This window comes from Schistocerca piceifrons, chromosome 1 (genome assembly GCF_021461385.2).
Source record: "Schistocerca piceifrons isolate TAMUIC-IGC-003096 chromosome 1, iqSchPice1.1, whole genome shotgun sequence".
NCBI classification, from domain to species: Eukaryota; Metazoa; Arthropoda; class Insecta; order Orthoptera; family Acrididae; genus Schistocerca; species Schistocerca piceifrons.
Window position 1 is genome coordinate 1,219,024,002 of NC_060138.1, and position 20,171 is coordinate 1,219,044,172.

Below are 20,171 nucleotides of genomic sequence, written 5' to 3' on the forward strand. Positions count from 1 at the left end.
TTTACCGTTTCCCAGAACTCTCGAATCAGATTATTAGTCTTGTAAGGTCACATTTTTTTCACATTCATCAATAAGCCCTGAGCGTGCTAGCTATGTAGTTTTGTTTGTCCAGTGGCAGCATTCACCGTAATGTTAAATTCAATAAGTAAATTGGCAGGCTGTTCTTGGGTGGTGACCATTTACTGCATATCTTCTCCAGCTGTTCTATTACATTGTCCAGGCTCTTCTTGTAGCGTGATGGTATGTTTTTGAATCACGTAGCACAGCTTCCACAACTAGTTTAAGTTAATCAAATTTTTTTGTTCAGTAATGGACTTCAGGTTTCCTTTTAGTAGCTCCTTTATTTTTTTTATTTTTGTCACTTTTTTTAATGCTGAACGGTGTATACAGTTTTATTATTGCACCCTAATTTTCTCCTTATTAAAATATAGTATTTTTTCCGGCAAATGTCTTTTCTATATAAGAAAGGTCATTCGGAGCGTTAAGGTGACGTTTGGTGTATTAGCTTTAAATTTTGCTGGTGCAAGTTTAGGTAATTAAATTCATTTGCTGTGGCCGAGCGGTTCTAAGCGCTTCAGTCCGGAACCACGCGGCTGCTACGGTCGCAGGTTCGAATCCTGGCTCGGGCATGGATGTGTGTGATATCCTCAGGTTAGTGAGGTGTAAGTAGTTCTGAGTCTAGGGGACTGATGACTTCCGATGAGAAGTCCCATAGTGCTTAGAGCGATTTGAACTATTTTTGAAATTTCATTTCGCCATTCTGCTTATGGTTTGGGTTATATGTCCTGCAGTAACAGCAGCCGGTTTTACAGTTTTGTTACACTAACATATTTTGATCTATTTGATTTTTTTCCCTTCTCCATACGTTAAGGAAAGCTAAAAATGGTATGCCTTATCCCGGAATAAATATTATGTGACTTGGGGCAATGTGACGGTTCTTGTATTCAGAGGTGTAACTGTAATTGAGTGCTGATTTTTACTGAGTAATAACCTTATCACTGTGCATGTTGTTACTAAATTCTGAAGAACCTTGAACTATGGCTCTTTGGCTTCATTTGCGCTGAAGTGCTAAACATTGGTCGTTTCATGATACCCATAAACTCTTTGCCGGTCAGGAACGGGGTAATGTATTACAGTTTTCTTCGGAAAAAAATTAGCAGTCTTATGTCTAAAATATACCTATAAAATTCTTAAGCTTTTGAATTTATTGATGGTTCAGACTGGTGGCTTTGATTTTTATTCCTCTACTAATAACATAATATGCGGCGCCTGAGCGTAGGACCATTCTGGAACCCTTAAGCACCGAAATTATAAACATATATGAAAAAGGAAAGGGGAAGAAAAAATTACGCCCAACGTGGGGCTCGAACCCACGACCCTGAGATTAAGAGTCTCATGCTCTACCGACTGAGCTAGCCGGGCGGTTGCATTATCTAGGTTACTGTGTGAAGTAAACCTACACAGAGGGTCCTTTGTTGGTCTTGGTTCCGTCAATGTTTCGGTGAAAGTATGCTGTGTAGCTGTCAAGTTTGCTTTGTACGCTACGAACTGTAGTAAAGACAGTGCGTAGTGGTTTTCAATGCAAACTCGGTAAATTTGGTATTTTATTTGGCCTCTTTCATATACCCATTTTGGCACCATCTGGCGGTGCTAGTTGTAACGAACGTGCTACTTGCAAGTCTGCAAGACAATAACGTAGGTGTTTATTCCTAAAACTTAAATCTGTTAAATGACATGTGTTTATCTTGTTTGTTTTATAAGTGCCTTGTGCTTTTCCATGCGAACGAAAGTGTATTTAATATGGACAGTTTAATGAATGGCTAATTTTCATGACCTGCCTTTTTTGTATGTATGCAAGAGCAAGCGATTTCCGAGAAGACCGGTATATGCTAACTTTTTTTTTTACTTTTCAGATAATGGCTAGCACAGACACGACGGAAACCCCTTCTTCTGACGCGGGGGATGCTCAAGGATTGCGTTAGTAAGTACATTTATTGTTTTATCATCAGAGGTTGTGTCAGTAAGCACTTACCATTCCATTATATTAGGTAGTACTTTTTTCAGGGCAACACAAACATCATACACACAATTTGTGTTATGAGCGCTAATTACTCGTGCAAGGCATGTTGTGCAGCAGTCTTCGTTAAGAGTAAAGATAGGCTGACAGTAACAGTTCTAAAATCAACTCCCCCTCCTTCCTTTCACCTTATTGTTCCCTTTCTCCCTTTGCTATCTGCACTATTTCAGGCACTCCCCCCCCCCCCACCCCCACACACACACACCATAATTAAAAGTGGGAATCAAAAATTTGAAACAAATTGGTTATGTTACTTTAGCGTCTTTATCATCCTTTTGTAATGATTACAAAGATTAAGTGCTGAATAGTAGGATAGAGTGCAATATTTATTATGTAGTTAGACTTCCAACAAATGTAGGAATGAGTGTCATGAAAATGGTGCTATGAAACAGCAGCTACAATGTCCTTTGGTCAAGGGTGACACATCACAAATGAAACAAATAGCCATGTAGAAACAGGAGAGTGGCAGATCATAGCACACAAACCCTCACCAAATGACACCACAGCACTTGATAAATATTATTATTATTATTATTATTATTATTATTGTAAACACTACACTGCCATGTATGTATAGATCAGTCCATGCCAAATCAAGCAAAGGTTTGGACAACATGGTGTGTGATGTATATTTGTTTAATTGTATTTACTCATTGAATACACTAAAAGTACAAAATTTCATATGTTCTTGATGCATAGGAGTTGCTCATTGTACTAAAACAGCCGTGTCTTTAACATCAGGACCATTGATACTAGGAAGCTGAAACTGATGTCACAGTAAAAGTCTTGGTTTAAGCTGTACTTGATAAGGAACACAATGCTGTAACATTTGCTTGATTTTACTAGAGAGAGAGAGAGAGAGAGAGAGAGAGAGAGAGAGAGAGAGAGAGAGAGAGAGAGAGAAAGTCAAAACTGAGTGCAGAGAGAATGAGAGTTCTGGAGATATAAAATGTAGAAAATTGTGTTACTAAAATCTGTGTTCTTCATTGTGACTGTGGCTTGATGCTTACTGAGGATTGAATTAAATCCTATAGTATGTTCCTGAGGGCTAAGACGAATATTCAGTACGAGTCATTGGCTTTGACCAGTGACATAATATGGGTGTTGTCATGTCACTTTGTGATGTGCGTTTTCACAGTCTGGTTATTAGTTGGCCAACTAATGTGAAAGCAAAAACCATGATTGTTGTGACACTGATTTGTAGATTAGTCAGAGGTCCGAGTTAGGTTTGAAATCTGGATGTGAGTGGTGAAGCCAACAAAATGCAAAAGTAAAACATACGGTTGTAGTGACAGGCTGATCTGTAGCTTAGCTGGTTTGAAAAAAATCATCATTGATAATTACGTTGCCGGCCGCGGTGGTCTAGCGGTTCTAGGCGCTCAGTCCGGAACCGCGGGACTGCTACGGTCGCAGGTTCGAATCCTGCCTCGGGCATGGATGTGTGTGATGTCCTTAGGTTAGTTAGGTTTAAGTAGTTCTAAGTTCTAGGGGACTGATGACCTCAGATGTTAAGTCCCATAGCGCTCAGAGCCATTTTTGATAATTACGTTGTAATCGCTACGGAATTTACGTGTATGTCCTGTATTTCCTTTGTCACTGGCCAAACCTGGTGAGTAGTGTAGAATATTCCTCTTTATCCGTACCTCATAAGTAATAAAAGCTTGTATAGAAACAACTGCTTAGGTGCGACTTTAATGAATGTTGTTCGCATTTTTATAATTTTGAGCAGTCATTTTGTGATAAAGAGGAGGGGAGGAGAAAGAAGCTGCATGAAGCACTAACTTAAGTTTAAGACTTATGGTTCATCCTTTCATAGGATACATTCAACTACCACGTTTTAGATTTCAGGATTTAGATGATTAAAAAGTACAGTGAAGTGGAGATCACTTTTTTTGAATGGCTTGCAGTCATGGTACGCCACACGGTGTAATTTCAACCTGGAATTTAGACATTTGGAATCATTGTTTTCTGTATGATTTTTTAATTGTTCTGAATTGGGGTTATAACCTTACTTCATTTTGTTAGTGTTTATTTGTTGCACATAATTCAAAATGGATGCCAGTAATGGTTTATTGAACGAAACTGTAGTTGTCAAGACTTCATTTTCAAATGGCCTTTGTAAGTGTTGTCTAGCAGCAAGCCTCATAATGGGGCACCGCAAGTCCATTGCAAATGCATCTACTTTTTGCTATTCTGCACCAATATCATCATCTTATTAAGTGTGTGTTGAGAATTCTTTTTCAGCTGCCATCACAAAAGAACAACCTATTTTCTATGTCAGATAACTTGATCTTTGATATTGAGATCAGCTATGACTGGAAAAGCATTTAGTGCAACTACATAATCTTCCTAGCTCTGGAAAATCCAGGATATAAAAACAATAATATTATGAAAAGTAGAGTGCTACTCACCACATAGGTGGCACAATGAAAAGATTGGTAAATGATAAGCTTCTGGACAAGAGCCCGTATTTGGAAATAGAAATTCAGACATTAAGAGTTTTATTTTATCCTCATTGTAATACACTACAAAAGGATGCAATGAGACTTCACTGGTGTTAAATCCAGTCTAGTCGACAAGTATGGGGTCTCTAGGAAACCTGAGTTCTCAGACCACTGGACAACATTAAACCAAATCTTATTAAGAGTTTTATTACAAGAAAGTAAATGACAATACTTAACTTTTGACAGTTACACAGATGTGTCTCAAGCAAAGGGTGACATGCAAAATAAGTGATGTTATTCAGTATAAACAACTCCCAAGTCCATGTTGCATAGATGGTACAAGCAAAGTAAATAGTGTTGAAGGTTTTTTTCACATGTTGTTATTTCTACAGCTTCTTTAATTGTAGAGCCACTGTACGTGGGAGCCTGGGACAAAAGTTTTGTTTCTCTAACAGCATTTTATGTTTGTGAGGCTTTGCTCAGCAACTGCGGATTTCTCCAGCTACCTTCAACCATGACCATAAACCATTCAGCGATGCGTAGAAGCGAGCTCTTGATGCAGAGAAGAGCTGTTGACATTCAGTGCAATATTTACGCGATGGTGGGAATGATGGCACCATCAGAAGAGACATTGACACTATCTGCAACAGCATGAAATAACAACCAACCAATCAGAAGCCGTCCTTGAGCTATATAAGGCCACCACAGCAGCGATTTTGACAGTCAGTTGCTCCTTACGATGATGCTGGTGGAAATCGTCGAAAGCGTCAGGTTTTACTGTGTATTTAAACCGCAAGAAGTCCGAGAATATTTTATACAACCATTGTGAAAGACTTTAATCTTCTTCTGATAGGTTCTTTTAGGAGCAAGGAAAAACCACATAACTACTCTGGTAATTTTTCATTACCTTGTTGCAATTACTTATCAAAAGAACTTATTGGTTCTTATCATGAGAGAGACAGATAATATGCACCAGATCTGATGGTAAATGTAAACATACTGTTTTATAAGACTTGGTAAAGAAATGTGATTTGTGAACATGTACTTCAACTTTTAATATTTTAGCAGTAGTAGTACAGATAACAAGTTGTGACGCAAATCTTACTGGTTTAACTTACAAGGAGACCAAATGGCAATTGGATTTTTGTAATTTTTTGTATGTATTGTATATGAAGTTCTGAACTCAAATATCAGTGACACAAAGCAACCAGATGCAACTCCAAAAAATACTCAATAAAACCAACCAAAGTTTCGCGGGCAGCCTTAATTCACTAAAGTTTGGACAATTTTTAGGTGGGCTGCATGGCTCAGTCAGTAGCATTCAAAATTAGTTATCATTGGTACAAGTTTCATGGTGGTAATTTTTTTCATTTGTTTTGTTCAGTTTGAATACCTATGTCATTTAAGTATAAAAGTCATCAAATATACGATAATTATCATTTTTATGAAAAATGCATGTCCTCTTATTTGTATTGCACAGCTACTCCCAAAAGTCAGCATACTGTAACTCTTCATAAAGTGAACAAGTAAAGGCAACTACCATCAACTAATAGTAACAGGACATACTGTAAATTTTGTAGAAGTGCTGTTGACTGCCTTCACACATGGGCATTATAGTATCATGTTTCCCCTCAACTAATGTCCATTTTTCATGAAAAATAATTAATTAGCATATATTTGATGACTTTTATATTTAAATGGTGTAGGTATTTGAACTGATGAAAAAAAATGATTACAATGATACCTGAATCAGTGAACCAGTAGTATTACCAGTCTCAAACACAACTGGCTGAGCATTGCGGCTCGTCGCAACTTTGTCCTAACTTTAGTGACTTAAGCCTGCTTGGAAAATTTAAAAGTCAATTTTCTCAAGAATTTTGTAGTTACACCGAACTGGTTTAGTGGATTATGTACCAAACAAACCTTAGTGAACCCTGCAGTGCTTTGCAGTTGCTAAATATGAGTAGTGTTCAATAAGTAATATATTCTTTTTTCTGAAAGCAAGTTAATTTTATTCAGGATTCTAATAAATCATATTATTTCCCACTCTGTTGGCTACTGGCTATAAAACCTTATGTTTCAACATAATCTCTGTTAAATGTGGCCGCCTTATACCACCTTACTGGGACATCCTGTATGCTTGCATGGTACCACTCAGTGTTGGAGTCAGTGTCTTGCTGCATCAACAACCTCCCCACCCACATACTACTAACCTGTGGACTGCATCCTTCATTGGGCCAAGTGGACGGAAGTCAGATGAAGCGAGGTCCGGGCTGTAGAGTGGATGAGGAAGTACAGTCCAGTGAAGTTTTGTGATCTTCTCTCGGGTGCACAGACTTGAGTCAGACCTTGTGTTATCATGGAGAAGGAGAAGGTAATTTGCATTTTTATCGCAATAAAGAAACTGAAGTCATTTCTTTAAATTTCCTAGGGGTACCACAGTACACTTAAGATTCTACCCTTGCACCATGAGGGAGGACTTCAAACAGAATGACCTCTTCAGAGTCGCAGAAGACTGTTGTCGTGGCTGTACCTGCTTAGGGTGCAGCTTTGAACATTTTCTTCAGTGGAGAGATGGTGTAGTGCCACTTAAAGGATTGCCGTTTTGTTTCCGGTTCAAAGCGATGTTTCATTGCCTGTGACGATGTTTCATTGCCTGTGACGATGTTTGACAAAAAATTGTCACGATCAGCCTTGTAACATGCAAGCAATTGTGCGCAGATGGTCCTCTGTAACTCTTAATGGTCTTCTGTTAGGCAACAAGGATCCCAGTGGACACGCACCTCTGGGTACCCCAGCTAGTGGAAGTGTATGTCAGCACTAATGAGAGAAAAGTCCAGTTGTGCAGCGAGAAGTTTGATTATAATTCGTTGATCATTTCAAGTGTCCACACAATCCAGCATTGCAGGATTCACAGCTGTGTCGGGTTGACTGGCACACGGGAGATCGGACAGGTTTGCACGACCTCGTTGCGATGACAGATGCCTCAACGAACGACACACCGTGCTTTTGTTCATTGCTGGGTCTCCGTAGACATCCTGCAAGCACCTGTGAATATCTGCGATGCTCTGATTTTTTGCCAAAAGAAACTCGGTGACAGTTCTCAGGTGCTATTTTGATGGCTAAGTACAGCTCCACCACTTATTGAAGCTTCGTGAAACTAGAGAGTCTGAAGCAAGAACATTCCACCTTGTCCCACAATAAATTCCACATTTTTTCAATCAAAATTGTCTGGAAAAAATGTGTTGTTTTACTTCTTAAATGCCCCTTGTATGTATGGGAATTGGATAGACTTCCTTCTGGCCCCTCTGTCCATCCCTCTTCCACCTCCCCCCTCCCCATCTTTCCACTTTCCACTTTCCTCCTCCTCCTCCTCCTCCTCCTCCTCCTCCTCCACCCCCACTCGCTGTCTATCACCTCCTCCACATACCCTTGCTGTCCACCAACACCTCCAGGTCCCCTTTCCCTGTACATCACCACCTCGCTCATCTCTCTTTGACCTTACATTTATTGTTATTGCAAATTCAGATTTTGTAATAGTATTCTAATAACAAGCCAATGAGTCATAAACACAACTTTTTTGTTTTTTATGAAAACCAACTGTGAAGAAGAAAACGAAACAGCACATTGCTGTGTATACATTTTGTTTAAAATATATATGATGTGGGAGAGAATATTTGGGAGAACCAATTTGACTAATTGCTCTGTTATCATAGTTAAAACTAACTGCAAGAAAAGAAAAGAAAGAGAAGAAGAAGAAAATGAACTGCACGTTTTTGTAGCTGACTATAGCACAGGATTTTCTTTCTCAGTTAGTTTTAACCAAAAAAAAAGTGTGTCCATTTCTGTCTGAACATTCTTTAGAATATCATGCAAAAATTGGAAGTTTATTGGTAAAGAACTTTGAGATTTTTCATGTACATCTATGTCCACATGGCTACCCTGCAAATTGTACTGACCGAGGTGGACTGGACTGGATTCGTATGCGGGAGGATGAAAGTTCAAATTTGCATGTGGTCATCCTGATGTAGGTTTTTTGTGATTTCCCCTAAATTGCTTCAGGCAAAAGGCAGGATGGATCCTTTGAAAGGGCATGGTCGATTTCCTTCCCTAATCTGATGGGACCGATGACTTCGCTGTTTGGTCCCCTCCCCCAAATCAACCAACCAACCTATCCTGCGAATCAAACTTAAGCCCTGGCAGAGAAGTCCTGAACCACCTTCACAAAAATTATCTGTTATTCCACTCTCAAACAGTGCATGGAAAAAAAACCTGTATCTTTCTGCGTGAGTTCTGATTTCCCTTATTTTATTACGATGATAGTTTTTCCGTATGTAGGTCGTCGTCAACAAAATATTTTCACATTCGGAGGAGAATGTTGGTGTTAAAATTTTGTTAGAAGGTCTTGCAAGAGAGGCAAGAAATGCCTTTGTTTTAATTATGTCCACCTCAAATCCTATATCATGTCCGTATACTCTCTTCCCTATTTCTGGATGATACAAAACGTGCTGCCCTTCTTTGAACTTTTTTGATGTACTCCGTTAACCCTATCTGGTTAGGATCCACACTGCTCAGCAGTACTCAAAGTACTCCAGAAGAGTATGGGCAAGCATATTGTAGGCAGTCCTTTCAGTAAATCTGTTGTATCTTCTGAGTGTTCTGCCAGTAAAACAGTCATTAGTTCTCCTTCCCAACAACATTTGCTGTGTGTATTTTCCCATTAAAGTTGTTCGTGATTGTAATTCCTAGCTATGTAGTAGAATTTACAGCCCTTGGGCTTGATTGATTTGTCGTGTAACCAAAGTTTAATGGATTCGTTTTAGCACTCATGTGGATGCTTCACACTTTCCCTTATTTTGGGTCAATTGCCAATTTTTGCACCATAGTGGTATTGTTTCTAAATCATTTTCCAATTTGTTTTAATCTTCTGATGACTTTACTAGATGATAAATGACAGCATCATCTGCAAACAGCCTAAGATGGCTGCTCAGATTGTCTCCCAAATCGTTTATATAGATAAGGAACAGCAAAGGCCCTTTAACGCTACCTTGTGGAATGCCAGAAATCGCTTCTGTTTTACTCGATGACTTTCCATCAATTGCTACAAACTGTGTCATCTTTGATAGTAAATCGTGAATCCAGTTACATAACTGAGATGATATTTCATAAGCATGCAATTTAATTACAAGCCACTTGTGAGGTACAGTGTCAAAAGCCTTCTGGAAATCCAGAAATACCTAGTCAATTTGAAATCCATTGTCAATAGCACTCAACACTTCGTGTGAGTAAAGAGCTAGTTGTGTTTCACAAGAAAGATGTTTTCTAAATCTGTCTTGATTTCGAGGTAATTGATAATGTTCAAACACAACATACATTCCAAAATCCTGCTGCACATCGATGTCAATGATATGGGCCTTTAATTTAGAGGATCACTCCTGTTTGCTTTCTTAAATGTTGGTGTTACATTGTCAACTTTCCTGCCTTTTAGGACGGATCTTTTGTCGAGTGAACAGTTGTTACATGATTGTTAAGTATGGAGCTATTGCGTCAGCATATTCTGGAAGGAACCTAATTCATATACAGTCTGGATTGATAGACTCGCTTTTATTAAGAGATTTAAGTTTTTTCACTACTCTGAGGATATTTACTTCTAAGTTACTCAAGACACTTGTCGTTGTATAAAGTACTACAGATTACAAAAATCAGATTGCCGTGTGGTCTCCTTGTTAGCCCATATTTAGTGAAAACTGGTAATAACGATACAAAAATTTAAGTTGTGAACTGCACTAAAACCAAATAAATGATCAACCGTTGAAATTACTCTGGATCTTTGCGAAAGGCAAAGTTCCCGAGTTCGAGTCTCGGTTGGGCACACAGTTTTAATCTGCCAGGAAGTTTCATATCAGCGCACACTCCACTGCAGAGTGAAAATCTCATTCTGGAAACTCTGGATCTTGTCTAAAACAGTACTATATAAAATGTATTATGTTTTTCCACAAATTGTTGGCAACACACACACACACACACACACACACACACACACACACACACACACTACTCAAGAGCTTACGGTATTTATCTGACTGACATCTTTATTCCACCTTAACTGTATTTTGTTTTGCTGCCCATCATTGCTCTGTGTTTGTATCTGTTGGTGCTCCTTAACAATTATTTTGCAGTGCAGGGAGAAGTTCTTTGTTGTTAAACATATAATTAGCAATATTTTTTAAATCTTGTCATAACAAGTTGTGTAAATTTTTTCGTGTTTAATGCTACTTTATTTTTCACAGCAATGGTTCTCCAGCATTATTTGCAAGAATGCCAGCAGAAATTGATGCAGTGTATTATAGCATGTCTCACAAGAAAAGAGGGCTTGCAGTGATTTTCAATCATGAAAATTTTGATATTCAAAGTTTGAAGGCACGTGCAGGAACCAAAGTAGACCGTAACAACCTCAGCGAGTCTCTCTCGAAACTTGGATTTGAGGTCAAAGTATATGATGATCTCACATACAAGTCTGTGAAAGAAATTGTTGAAGAAGGTGAGTTGAAATTGAATTTGTAAGATTGTGAATAATTAAGATTTTATGTTTTTGACATTGGTTGGTTCTCAGAAAAACGGTATCTTAAAATCTATCCCATTTATTTCAGCAGTAAAAGAAAATAGGCGAGAACCCATTTCTTCACTAGCAGAATGAATTGTCTTACAAAGAAACATACAAAATAAATTAATTTTATTTATCTTACTGCTCCATGTTGTAGAGCTATCTCATATTTCATTTATTTTGCGGCTGTCGGACTTAAGTATGGGAGCTATACAGAGAGAACATGCTTCTCTACTAAATGAACTGAAAGCTGATGAAGGCTCTGTAATTGTGCAGGGCGTGTGCAGTTGAGTGATATGGGACCCCTGATACGTCTAGGTATGGCCCCTGACAGGTGACACATATGTAAGCATCCTGTCTGATCACCAGCATCCATTAATGTCCATTGTGCATTCTGATGGACTTGGCAATTCCAGCAGGACAACGTGTCACTCCGCATGTTCAGAATTTCTACAGAGTGGCTCCAGGAACATTCTTCAGAGTTTAAACACTTCCGCTGGCCATGAAACTCCCCTGACATGAACATTGAGCATATCTGGGAACCTTGGAATGTGCTGGTCAGAAGAGATCTACACACCCTCGTACTCTTAGGGATTTATGGACAGCTTTACAGGATTCAGGGTGTCAGTTTCCTCCAGCACTACTTCAGTCAATTTCATGCTACGTCATTTTGCGGCACTTTTGCATGTTCACTCACGGAGGCCCTACATGATATTAGGCAGGTGTACCAGCTTTTTTTTTTTTCTTACGTGTAATTCTAAGTTGCATTCTTCTGGAAGAATAGGACACTCTGGCAGTCTGTTGATGGCCCCACAAGTATAATCTGTAACTACTGTGTACGTGGTACAATGCGAGGATATATCTACCTACATCTACATGTATACTCCGCAAGCCACCCAACGGTGTGTGGCGGAGGGCACTTTACGTGCCACTGTCATTACCTCCCTTTTCTGTTCTGATATACTGTGTTGTCTTCATTTTCTCAAGTGGTATTAAACACTGGAAAGTTTTCCCAGATGTGCATAGTGTTCTTGCCAGGTGAGGTTGATGTCATTAAAAAGCAAGAAGGTTCACATCACCTACAGCATCCAATCACCCAGTTTCTGAGACTACGTATTATATACTATTTATTTTTATCTTGTTTATTGTGAAACACTTTGGTCTTTCGAACAATAAATTTGCCCTGTGAATTACTTGAGTAGCATCTTTTGTGCTAGATAATAAGCCAGTATCATCTGTGTTCTGTATGGTCCAAGCTCTCTAAAGTCATGTGTAAATTGTTCTTCCATACATGTAGTGATTGCTTTTTCACCACCGGGCCAGCCCAGTCCAGGCACACAGCATTATCCGTGAGGCACTGCTATGGCTGCTGGCAGGCATGCGGCAGCAGGTGCAAGGCTCTGCTGTGGCAATCAGTGTGTTGGGCAATCAGTGTGTTGGGCAATCAGTGTGTTGGGCAATCAGTGTGTTGGGCAATCAGTGTGTTGGGCAATCAGTGTGTTGGGCAATCAGTGTGTTGGGCAATCAGTGTGTTGGGCAAGCACTGTAATGACAATCTACGCACCCCTCAAGGGGTCTGCCGCCCTTTGGCAGGTTCGTGCTCGCCTACCAGGTGGCCCCAACCTTTTTGAAGCATCTTTTCCCACCCGTGCTGCATGTCTATCCTCTTGCTCTTCTTTTTCCCCTCACTTGGGGAACATGTCCAGGTGTTTTTGGAAATGTATTGTGCATTTTTGGTAGTCGGAATCAGAATACTCTCCACTGTTTCTCGTTCCTTTTTTCTTTGTTCACTTTCTCCTATCCTTCGTCCACTTTGGTCGTTTGAGGTTCCTCTTTTCCTGTTTCCTCCCTGTGCGCTCCTGATGACCGGCTGACATGTCTGATACACAACAGGTGACTGGGTAATGTGTAATTCCCAGTCCCATGTTGATAGGCAGGGTTTGCATGTACCCTTTGGTACAGGCCAGGCCCAAGGAGGGGGTGATTGCCTGAGCTGTTACCTTACCAATTTGCCATTTGGTCTCTGTGTCAGTCTGGAACCACACTGCTGCTATGGTCAGAGGTTCAAATCCTGCCTCGGGCATGGATGTGTGTGATGTCCTTAGGTTGGTTAGGTTTAAGTAGTTCTAAGTCTAGGGGACTGATGACCTCAGATGTTAAGTCCCATAGTGCTTAGAGCCATTTGAACCATTTGCACCTTAACACAGGAACACTTACGTTCCTTTAGACTCCTTGCACATGCATTCCCATTTGGACCTATCCTTCTGCACTACCCAGCTTGCCCATCGTCTTGTAGGCCAACCTCCGACAGCTCTTTCGGACAAAGCTCCATTCCACAATTTCTGGCCTGACAGTAGCAGACGATGTCATCATGGACGCTATCGCTATCTCCATCTCCAACACTTTCGACCGTCATTTTGCGGAGATTTTGAGCTTCTCCCACTATCACTCTGCATTCCTCCATCATAAACGAGCGGAGGAGGCTCGTGCAATACATTATGAGTGCTACAATGCCACCTGTACTATGAAGGAGCTAGATCGTGCTCTAACTTCATTCCGATCGCCCACCCAGGGGCCAGACGATGTTCACATTCAGATTTTGCAGCACCTTTCTCTTGTGGGCAAGCACTTTCTGCTTCATACATACAACCGCATCTGGGCAGAGGGTGTTTTTCCAAGATGCTGGCGTGAAGCCACTGTCATACCCATACCTAAGCCCAGTAAGAACAAACAACTCCCTTCTAGCTGCCACCCCATTTCTCTCACCAGCCGTGTTTGCAAGGTGATGGAACATATGATTCATGCCTGGCAGGTATGGTGACTCTATAGTCTCAAAACTTACTAACCACTGCACAGTGTGGATTTTGAGTGTGCTGTTCTGCAGTTGACCATCTCGTGACTTTGTCCTCCTATGTCATGAGTGGTTTTCTGTGAAAATTCCAGACTGGCCGTGTTTTTCGATTTGGAGAAAGCCTAAGACACCTGCTGGAGGACTAGTATCCTCTGTACTCTCTACATGTGGGACTTCTACAGCCACCTGCCCCATTTCCTTCAGGAATTTTTAAAACTCCGAGTTTTCATGGTACGTGTGGGTTCTGTCGTGTTCAACACCTTTATCCACGAAAACAGTGTGCCTCAGGGTTCTGTCCTGGGCATTGTCCTCTCCTATTGCCATTAACCCACCAGGCCCCTATCCAGCCTCTCTGCTCAGGTGGGGCAACTGCCACTTACTATACAGTGCCAGCTTGTCATGGTGAGGGAGGCATGTACGTTCCTCGCAGCTCTGGCTCCACTCGCACACCTTACTATTGCTCATCCGCCTCTGGAGCACCTTTTTTCCAACTGCCCAGAAGCCACGATGCCTTTTTGTATCCACATGCAGCATGTCCTGGAGTCACTCAGTGTGAAGCCAGTCCAACCCCAAATCCAGGGTTTTAACCGTCTGCTGCCCTCGTTGCTGTAATGACCCGGGAGTGATTGTAGGTTTGGTGCGGTACAGGAGAGACTGCACTCCTGCTTGCATTTTTAATGCAATATTTTGTGACATTTTATCTGAGCATCACAACTATGTATATGTTTTTACGGGTGGGTCTAAGCAGGGGTCTCCAATGGTTGCTCTGTCGTTTACCCGGATCATGTCCTCAAGGTCTTCCACGTAGAATTATATGCAATATTGCGGGCACTGGAACAGATGAGAAACTTTCACAGTGTTACGTTTCTCATCTGTACAGATTCTCTGAGCCCCCTTTACACTCTCTCAGCATTTGTACCCAGCAGATAAAGTAACCCAGAATATCCGGATGTCCTCCTCCAACTACAACAACTGGGGAAGGAAATGTCTTTCTGCTGGTTACCTAGGCACACTGAAATTACGACGAATGAAAGGGCGGATCGAGCAGCCAAGGAGGCATCTCATGATCCTCATATATTTCGGAGTGCTATCCCCCTGCATGTTCTCACCTCGCTGTTGAGGTGCAAAGTGATGTGGCGATGGGAACACGAGTGGCTGGAAGTGAACGACAACAAGCTCTGTGTTGGACTATGGAAGCATAGTTTACTCCTCTGCTCGGCCGTCTATTCTTCGTCGTCTCGACTCTATCCACCACCGTGGATTACGTTTAGTGTCTGGAGCTTTTTTTCACCAGCCCTGTGGAAAGCCTTTATGCTGAGACTGCTGAACCTCCGCTGTCCAATCGGCGAGCAGTCCTTCTGAGTCGTTATGCTAGCCATCTGTCTTCCATGCCTGCTAATCCAGCCCATGACATTTTTTCGACGCCTCCTTTGATGTAGGGTATGCAGGCCGCCCCTCCTCCCTACTACCACCGGGAGTCTGCTTTCGTCAACTGCTCCATTCTCTTTCCTTCCGCTTTCCTAAAACCTTCTTGACAACCTGGGGTACAGCACTGCCTTGGCTCTGTCCCCGGACCTGCCTGCTTCGGGACCTTTGTCAATTTCCCAAGGATGGTACCCTTTCACTTGTTTATTGTCGGGTATTTGCTGCTCTGTGTGCACAAATGAAGGAAGCCACATTTATTTACACTGATGGCTCGAAAACATCGTTAGGTGTAGGGAATGCCTATATTGTTGGCTACACCCCAAATCAATTTCGGCTTCCCGACCAGTGTTCGGTTTATACTGCGGAGCTTTACGCTGTTCTACAGGCTGTCCACTACATCCGCCGCCATCAGCGGATACAGTATGTTATCTGTTCAGATTCTCTCAGCTCTCTCCTCAGTCTCCAAGCTCTTTACCCTGTCCACCCTCTGGTCCCCCGGATTCAGGACTGTCTGCGCTTGCTCCACCTGGGGGGCGTCTCGTTGGCGTTCCTCTGGCTCCCGGGACACTTCGGTATCTGTGGAAATGAGGCGGCCGATATAGCGGCGAAGGCTGCAGTCTCTCTTTTTCGGCCAGCTATGCAATCGATTCCCTTCACCGATCTACGGAGCGTTTTATGTCGTCGAGTTGTTCTTTTATGGCATGCACATTGGTCGACACTTCCCCATAATAAATTGCGGGACGTGAAAGCTCTTCCTTGTGTTTGGACCTCTTCCTCCCGAAAGCGTCGTTGGGAGGAGGTAATTTTAACTAGACTCCGGATAGGGCACTGTCTTTTTAGCCGTCGACATCTTTTAAGCGGCGATCCTCCCCCACTCTGTCCCCACTGCTCTCAACTGTGGACGGTACGACACCTTTTAATTGAGTGCCCCTTTTTTACTCCGTTACACACCCGTCTACAGCTGTCGCCTGATATATCGTCAATTTTAGGAGATGACGCGCTTGGCCGATCGCGTTCTCGAGTTTATTAGTGCCAGCGAAATGACGTCAGTCATTTGAAGCTTTTTTTGGGGACCACCAACCCCTTTCAGTAGTGGATTTTTAAGCCTTCCTTCTGCTTTTAGTTTCTCCAATTTTTTGAGTTTCGTTCCCATTTCTGCTGCTTTCCATTTTCGGTTTTTACTGTTTCTTCAGTCACGGACTGGGCGCTAATGACCATAGCAGTTTTGCACCCTTAAAAACAAAAAAAAAAAAAACCCCAAGCTCTGTGTCGTCAAGCCCACAACTCAGCCATGGAGTATTTCCTTCCACCCACGTCGACAGGAAGAGGTCCTTACTCGTCTTTGCATAGGCCACAGCCCTATGACACATGAATTCTTACTCCAGCGACAGAATCCTCCAGTGTGTGGTACTTGTGGCATGTAGATCGAGGTGCGCCACATTTTATTGGATTGCATTTTATTTACCGGCCAGTGGACTGTGGTGGATTTGCCAGCGGATCTGCCATCTATTTTAACCAATATTCAAATGACTGTGCTTCAAGTTTTAAAGTTTTGTGAATTTTGACTGGCTTATCCTCGTATTTTGTAAATGGTCAGCCAAACAAATTTCCCTGTGCTTTTATTTTAGCTCTTCTGTGTTTTGTTTTCTCTGTGTTTTAATTTCTTGATTAGCTGTCTTCTCTCCTAATTGGTTTTAGTGCATGTGACAGTGCATGCTTTTAGTTCCTCTCCACATTTGTTTATTTTAATAAGCCTAAGGGTGCTGATGACATCGCTGTTGGCCCCCCCCCCCCCCCACACACACACACACATATGTATGTATGCCATTAACCCTATAATGCCTGTCTACTGCCGGGCATCTCCAGCTCTATTTTTGTTAACGATTTTGCCGTCTATTGCAGTTCTCCACGGACTTGTCTCCTTGAGTAGTGTCTTCAGCGATGTCTCAATTGTCTTTACCTGTGGAGCATCTACATTCGCTTTCATTTTTTTGAATTTCTGGTGGCGCAGTTGGTTTCTTCCACCATCATTACATCTTGAACCTGTTGCTCTTCCATTCATTGGAACTATGAAATTCCTGGGGCTCATGCTCGATAGGAAACTTTCTTGGTCCTCCCATATGTCTTACCTGGCAGCCTGCTGTACGCGGTCCTTCAGTGTCCTACATGTCCTCGGTGGTACTTCCTGGGGAGCAGATCAAACCATCCTCCTCCGTTTGTACTGGTCCCTTGTCCGTTCGAAACTAGACTATGGGTGTTTCGTTTGTGCATCTGCACGCCTGTCCCTCTTACTCCATCTCAATACTATCCACCATTGTGGCATCCATTTGGGCAATGGCGGCTTTTACACTAGCCCAGTTGAGAGTCTGTAAGCAGAAGCTGCTGAACTACCGCTATCCTAACTCTGTGACTTTCTCCTCAGCAGATATACATGCCATTTGTATGTCACACATGGCCACCCTTCCCATGCCTCCTTCTTTGATGACTCCTTTGATCGCCAGTATGGTGCGCGTCCCTCTTGTCTGTTATGTCTTGGAATTCGCTCGTGGCTCTTCCTTCGGAAACTTAACTTCTGCTACCTACAACTTTCCTGATGGGTGTAAACCCTTCACCACCTTGGCTTCATGTTGACATCCCGTGTTCACCTTGGCCTTCAGTCACTTCCCAAGGACACTGCTCCAGCGTCGCCCTATCACCTTTAGTTTCACAACCTTTGCACGGAACTTTGCAATAATACCGCTGCATACGCTTATGGTTGTCAGATTGACTGTGGCGTTGGGTGTGCCTTCATCATTGGCAACAACGTTTTTCGGTCTCACCTTCCGGAACATTTACAGCAGAGCTGTTTTTCCTGTTCAGGCCATGCAGTATGTCCGGCGACACAGGCTCTTCAATTTAATCATCTGCTCCAACACTCTGTATCCTTCAAAGCCTTGTGTGCTGTACACCATTCATTCCCTAGTGCAACAGGTCCAGGGAAGCTGCCACTGTGATGTTTATGTGGGTTGATGGTCATGCCAGTCTGAAGGAAACGAGCCCGCTGATGCTGCTAAGGCTGCAGTCCTTGTACCTCAGCCCTCTAGTTCTTATGTTTCCTCCAATGATCTCTTGTGTTGCTGGTGGCGTCACTTTGGCATCAACACTGGTCGTCTCTTCGTGGTAACAAGCCCCTCCCAGCAGCTTGGATGACCTTCTCTGGGCCCTCTCACTGTAAGGAGATCATCTTAGCTAGGTTGTGTATTGGTCACTGTCTTTTTAACCATTGCCATTTGTTAAGTGGTGCTACCCCAGCACTTTCTACTCATTGCGCTCAACCTTTGATGGTTCACCATTTCTTGATGGAATGCCCTTTTTTTAACCACTTATGTTCTCGTTTGTGTTTGACGTCTGAGTTATTGGTTGTTACAGCGAATGACGAGTGGGCTGTAGACCGCGTTTTACTTTTTATCGATCATAGCAATAAGGCGAAGACCATGTAGTTTTTAGTTCATGACTTTCTTTTCTCTATAGTGTATTTTCTGGTCCTTTCTCAGAGTCCCTGTTTTTAGCTTTTTTTTTCCTTAACGTGTAGTTGTTTTTAATTCCTCTCTTTGTTTTCATGTTCTACAGTTTCTGACGTGGCTGCATAAGACCCTAGTTGTTTTTGCACTCTAAAACAAAACAGACAGACAGTCCACGCAGATGGAGCCAACCATAGGGAATAAGTTGGTTGTGACTTTGGTTTCCCAGGCAACATCCTGAGCATTTGTGTACTGTCACAACCAGCACATTCAGTCAAAGTTACCTAAAATCCTGATGGCTCTCAAGCTGATGATGAGCCTATATACACTTATCTGGTCTGACTTGCAGAACCCTTTATGGAGTGTAAAGGGAAGGTACCCAGCAGAGAATGTTGTCTAAAGCATCCAGGATATCCTGTTTTCTCTCTAGAATCAAGGTACAGTGTGCGCAAAATGCCATGGCCAATAGTTGCCGTGGTCAGCTGGGTAAGCGTGGGGAGAATGGCAGTGGTTGTGTTGGGGTGTGGAGTGGGGGGGGGGGGGTCGCTCAGAGTGCTGTAGCGGAAATACCATCTCAAACTGAAGCCTACACTCATATTTTTACTAAATATTAAGTGGGTCCCTCCATGCCCACACTCCCATGGTGACCATTCAAAAAGATTTGTCACATCTTCTTTGGTTAGTATCTAAAAGGAATTCTGCAGAAAATGCAGTGACTTATTTTTGTGTAGTTTGTTAACCATTTGTAACTTTCAGAGGAGAGTCAAGAGTGGGGAATTTTGAGTACAACCTACACATTTCTCTTGTTAAATGTTAAAATTTGCTTCTTTCGACAAAACTCAGCAGAATTTTAGACAGTCTCACCTCACTAACATGCTGTGCAGACGTAATTATGAGAGAATTCTGAAACTGTGGTTTATTAAGTGATGAAGTGAGGAAAAGTAAGGTCAGCATCTTACGAAAAAGCGCATCCTTGGTATGAAATAAATGTATAATGACTTCACTTATGTTGTTCCAAAATCCATAGCATTTCTTTCACCAGCTGTTGATGTCCCTTAAAAATTACATTCTTTTATTGGAAAGTCTGTAGTCTGTAATCAGTGGAATAACACGGTACATAATGAGGTTTTACATAATAACTTTACAGCAAAAAACTCTCCTCTTTGTGTGCTGTCACTTGCCAAAACCTCATTTTGGTATTTCAACCATTTATGAAACATGGAGAATGTTACAGATATTTCACTCTGGTCTTATTGCTGGCGTGGTGCGA

The 20,171-nt window shown here is 42.0% G+C and overlaps 1 protein-coding gene and 1 non-coding gene across 2 annotated transcripts in view; one reads left to right on the forward strand and one right to left on the reverse strand.

Annotated features, from left to right (window-relative positions):
• Nucleotides 1-1,349: 1,349 nt before the first annotated feature.
• On the reverse strand, nt 1,350-1,422 carry Trnak-cuu. Its single transcript has one exon. It is a non-coding gene; the product is annotated as a tRNA-Lys (tRNA).
• Nucleotides 1,423-1,507: 85 nt separating this feature from the next.
• Nucleotides 1,508-20,171, forward strand: part of LOC124802779 (caspase-1-like) — a 63,351-nt gene continuing 44,687 nt past the window's right edge. The window contains exons 1-3 of the mRNA XM_047263779.1: nt 1,508-1,695; nt 1,914-1,981; nt 10,812-11,062. Coding sequence (XP_047119735.1) covers nt 1,917-1,981; nt 10,812-11,062 — 316 coding nt within the window. The 5' untranslated portion in view covers nt 1,508-1,695; nt 1,914-1,916. The remainder of the gene's footprint in view (nt 1,696-1,913; nt 1,982-10,811; nt 11,063-20,171) is intronic.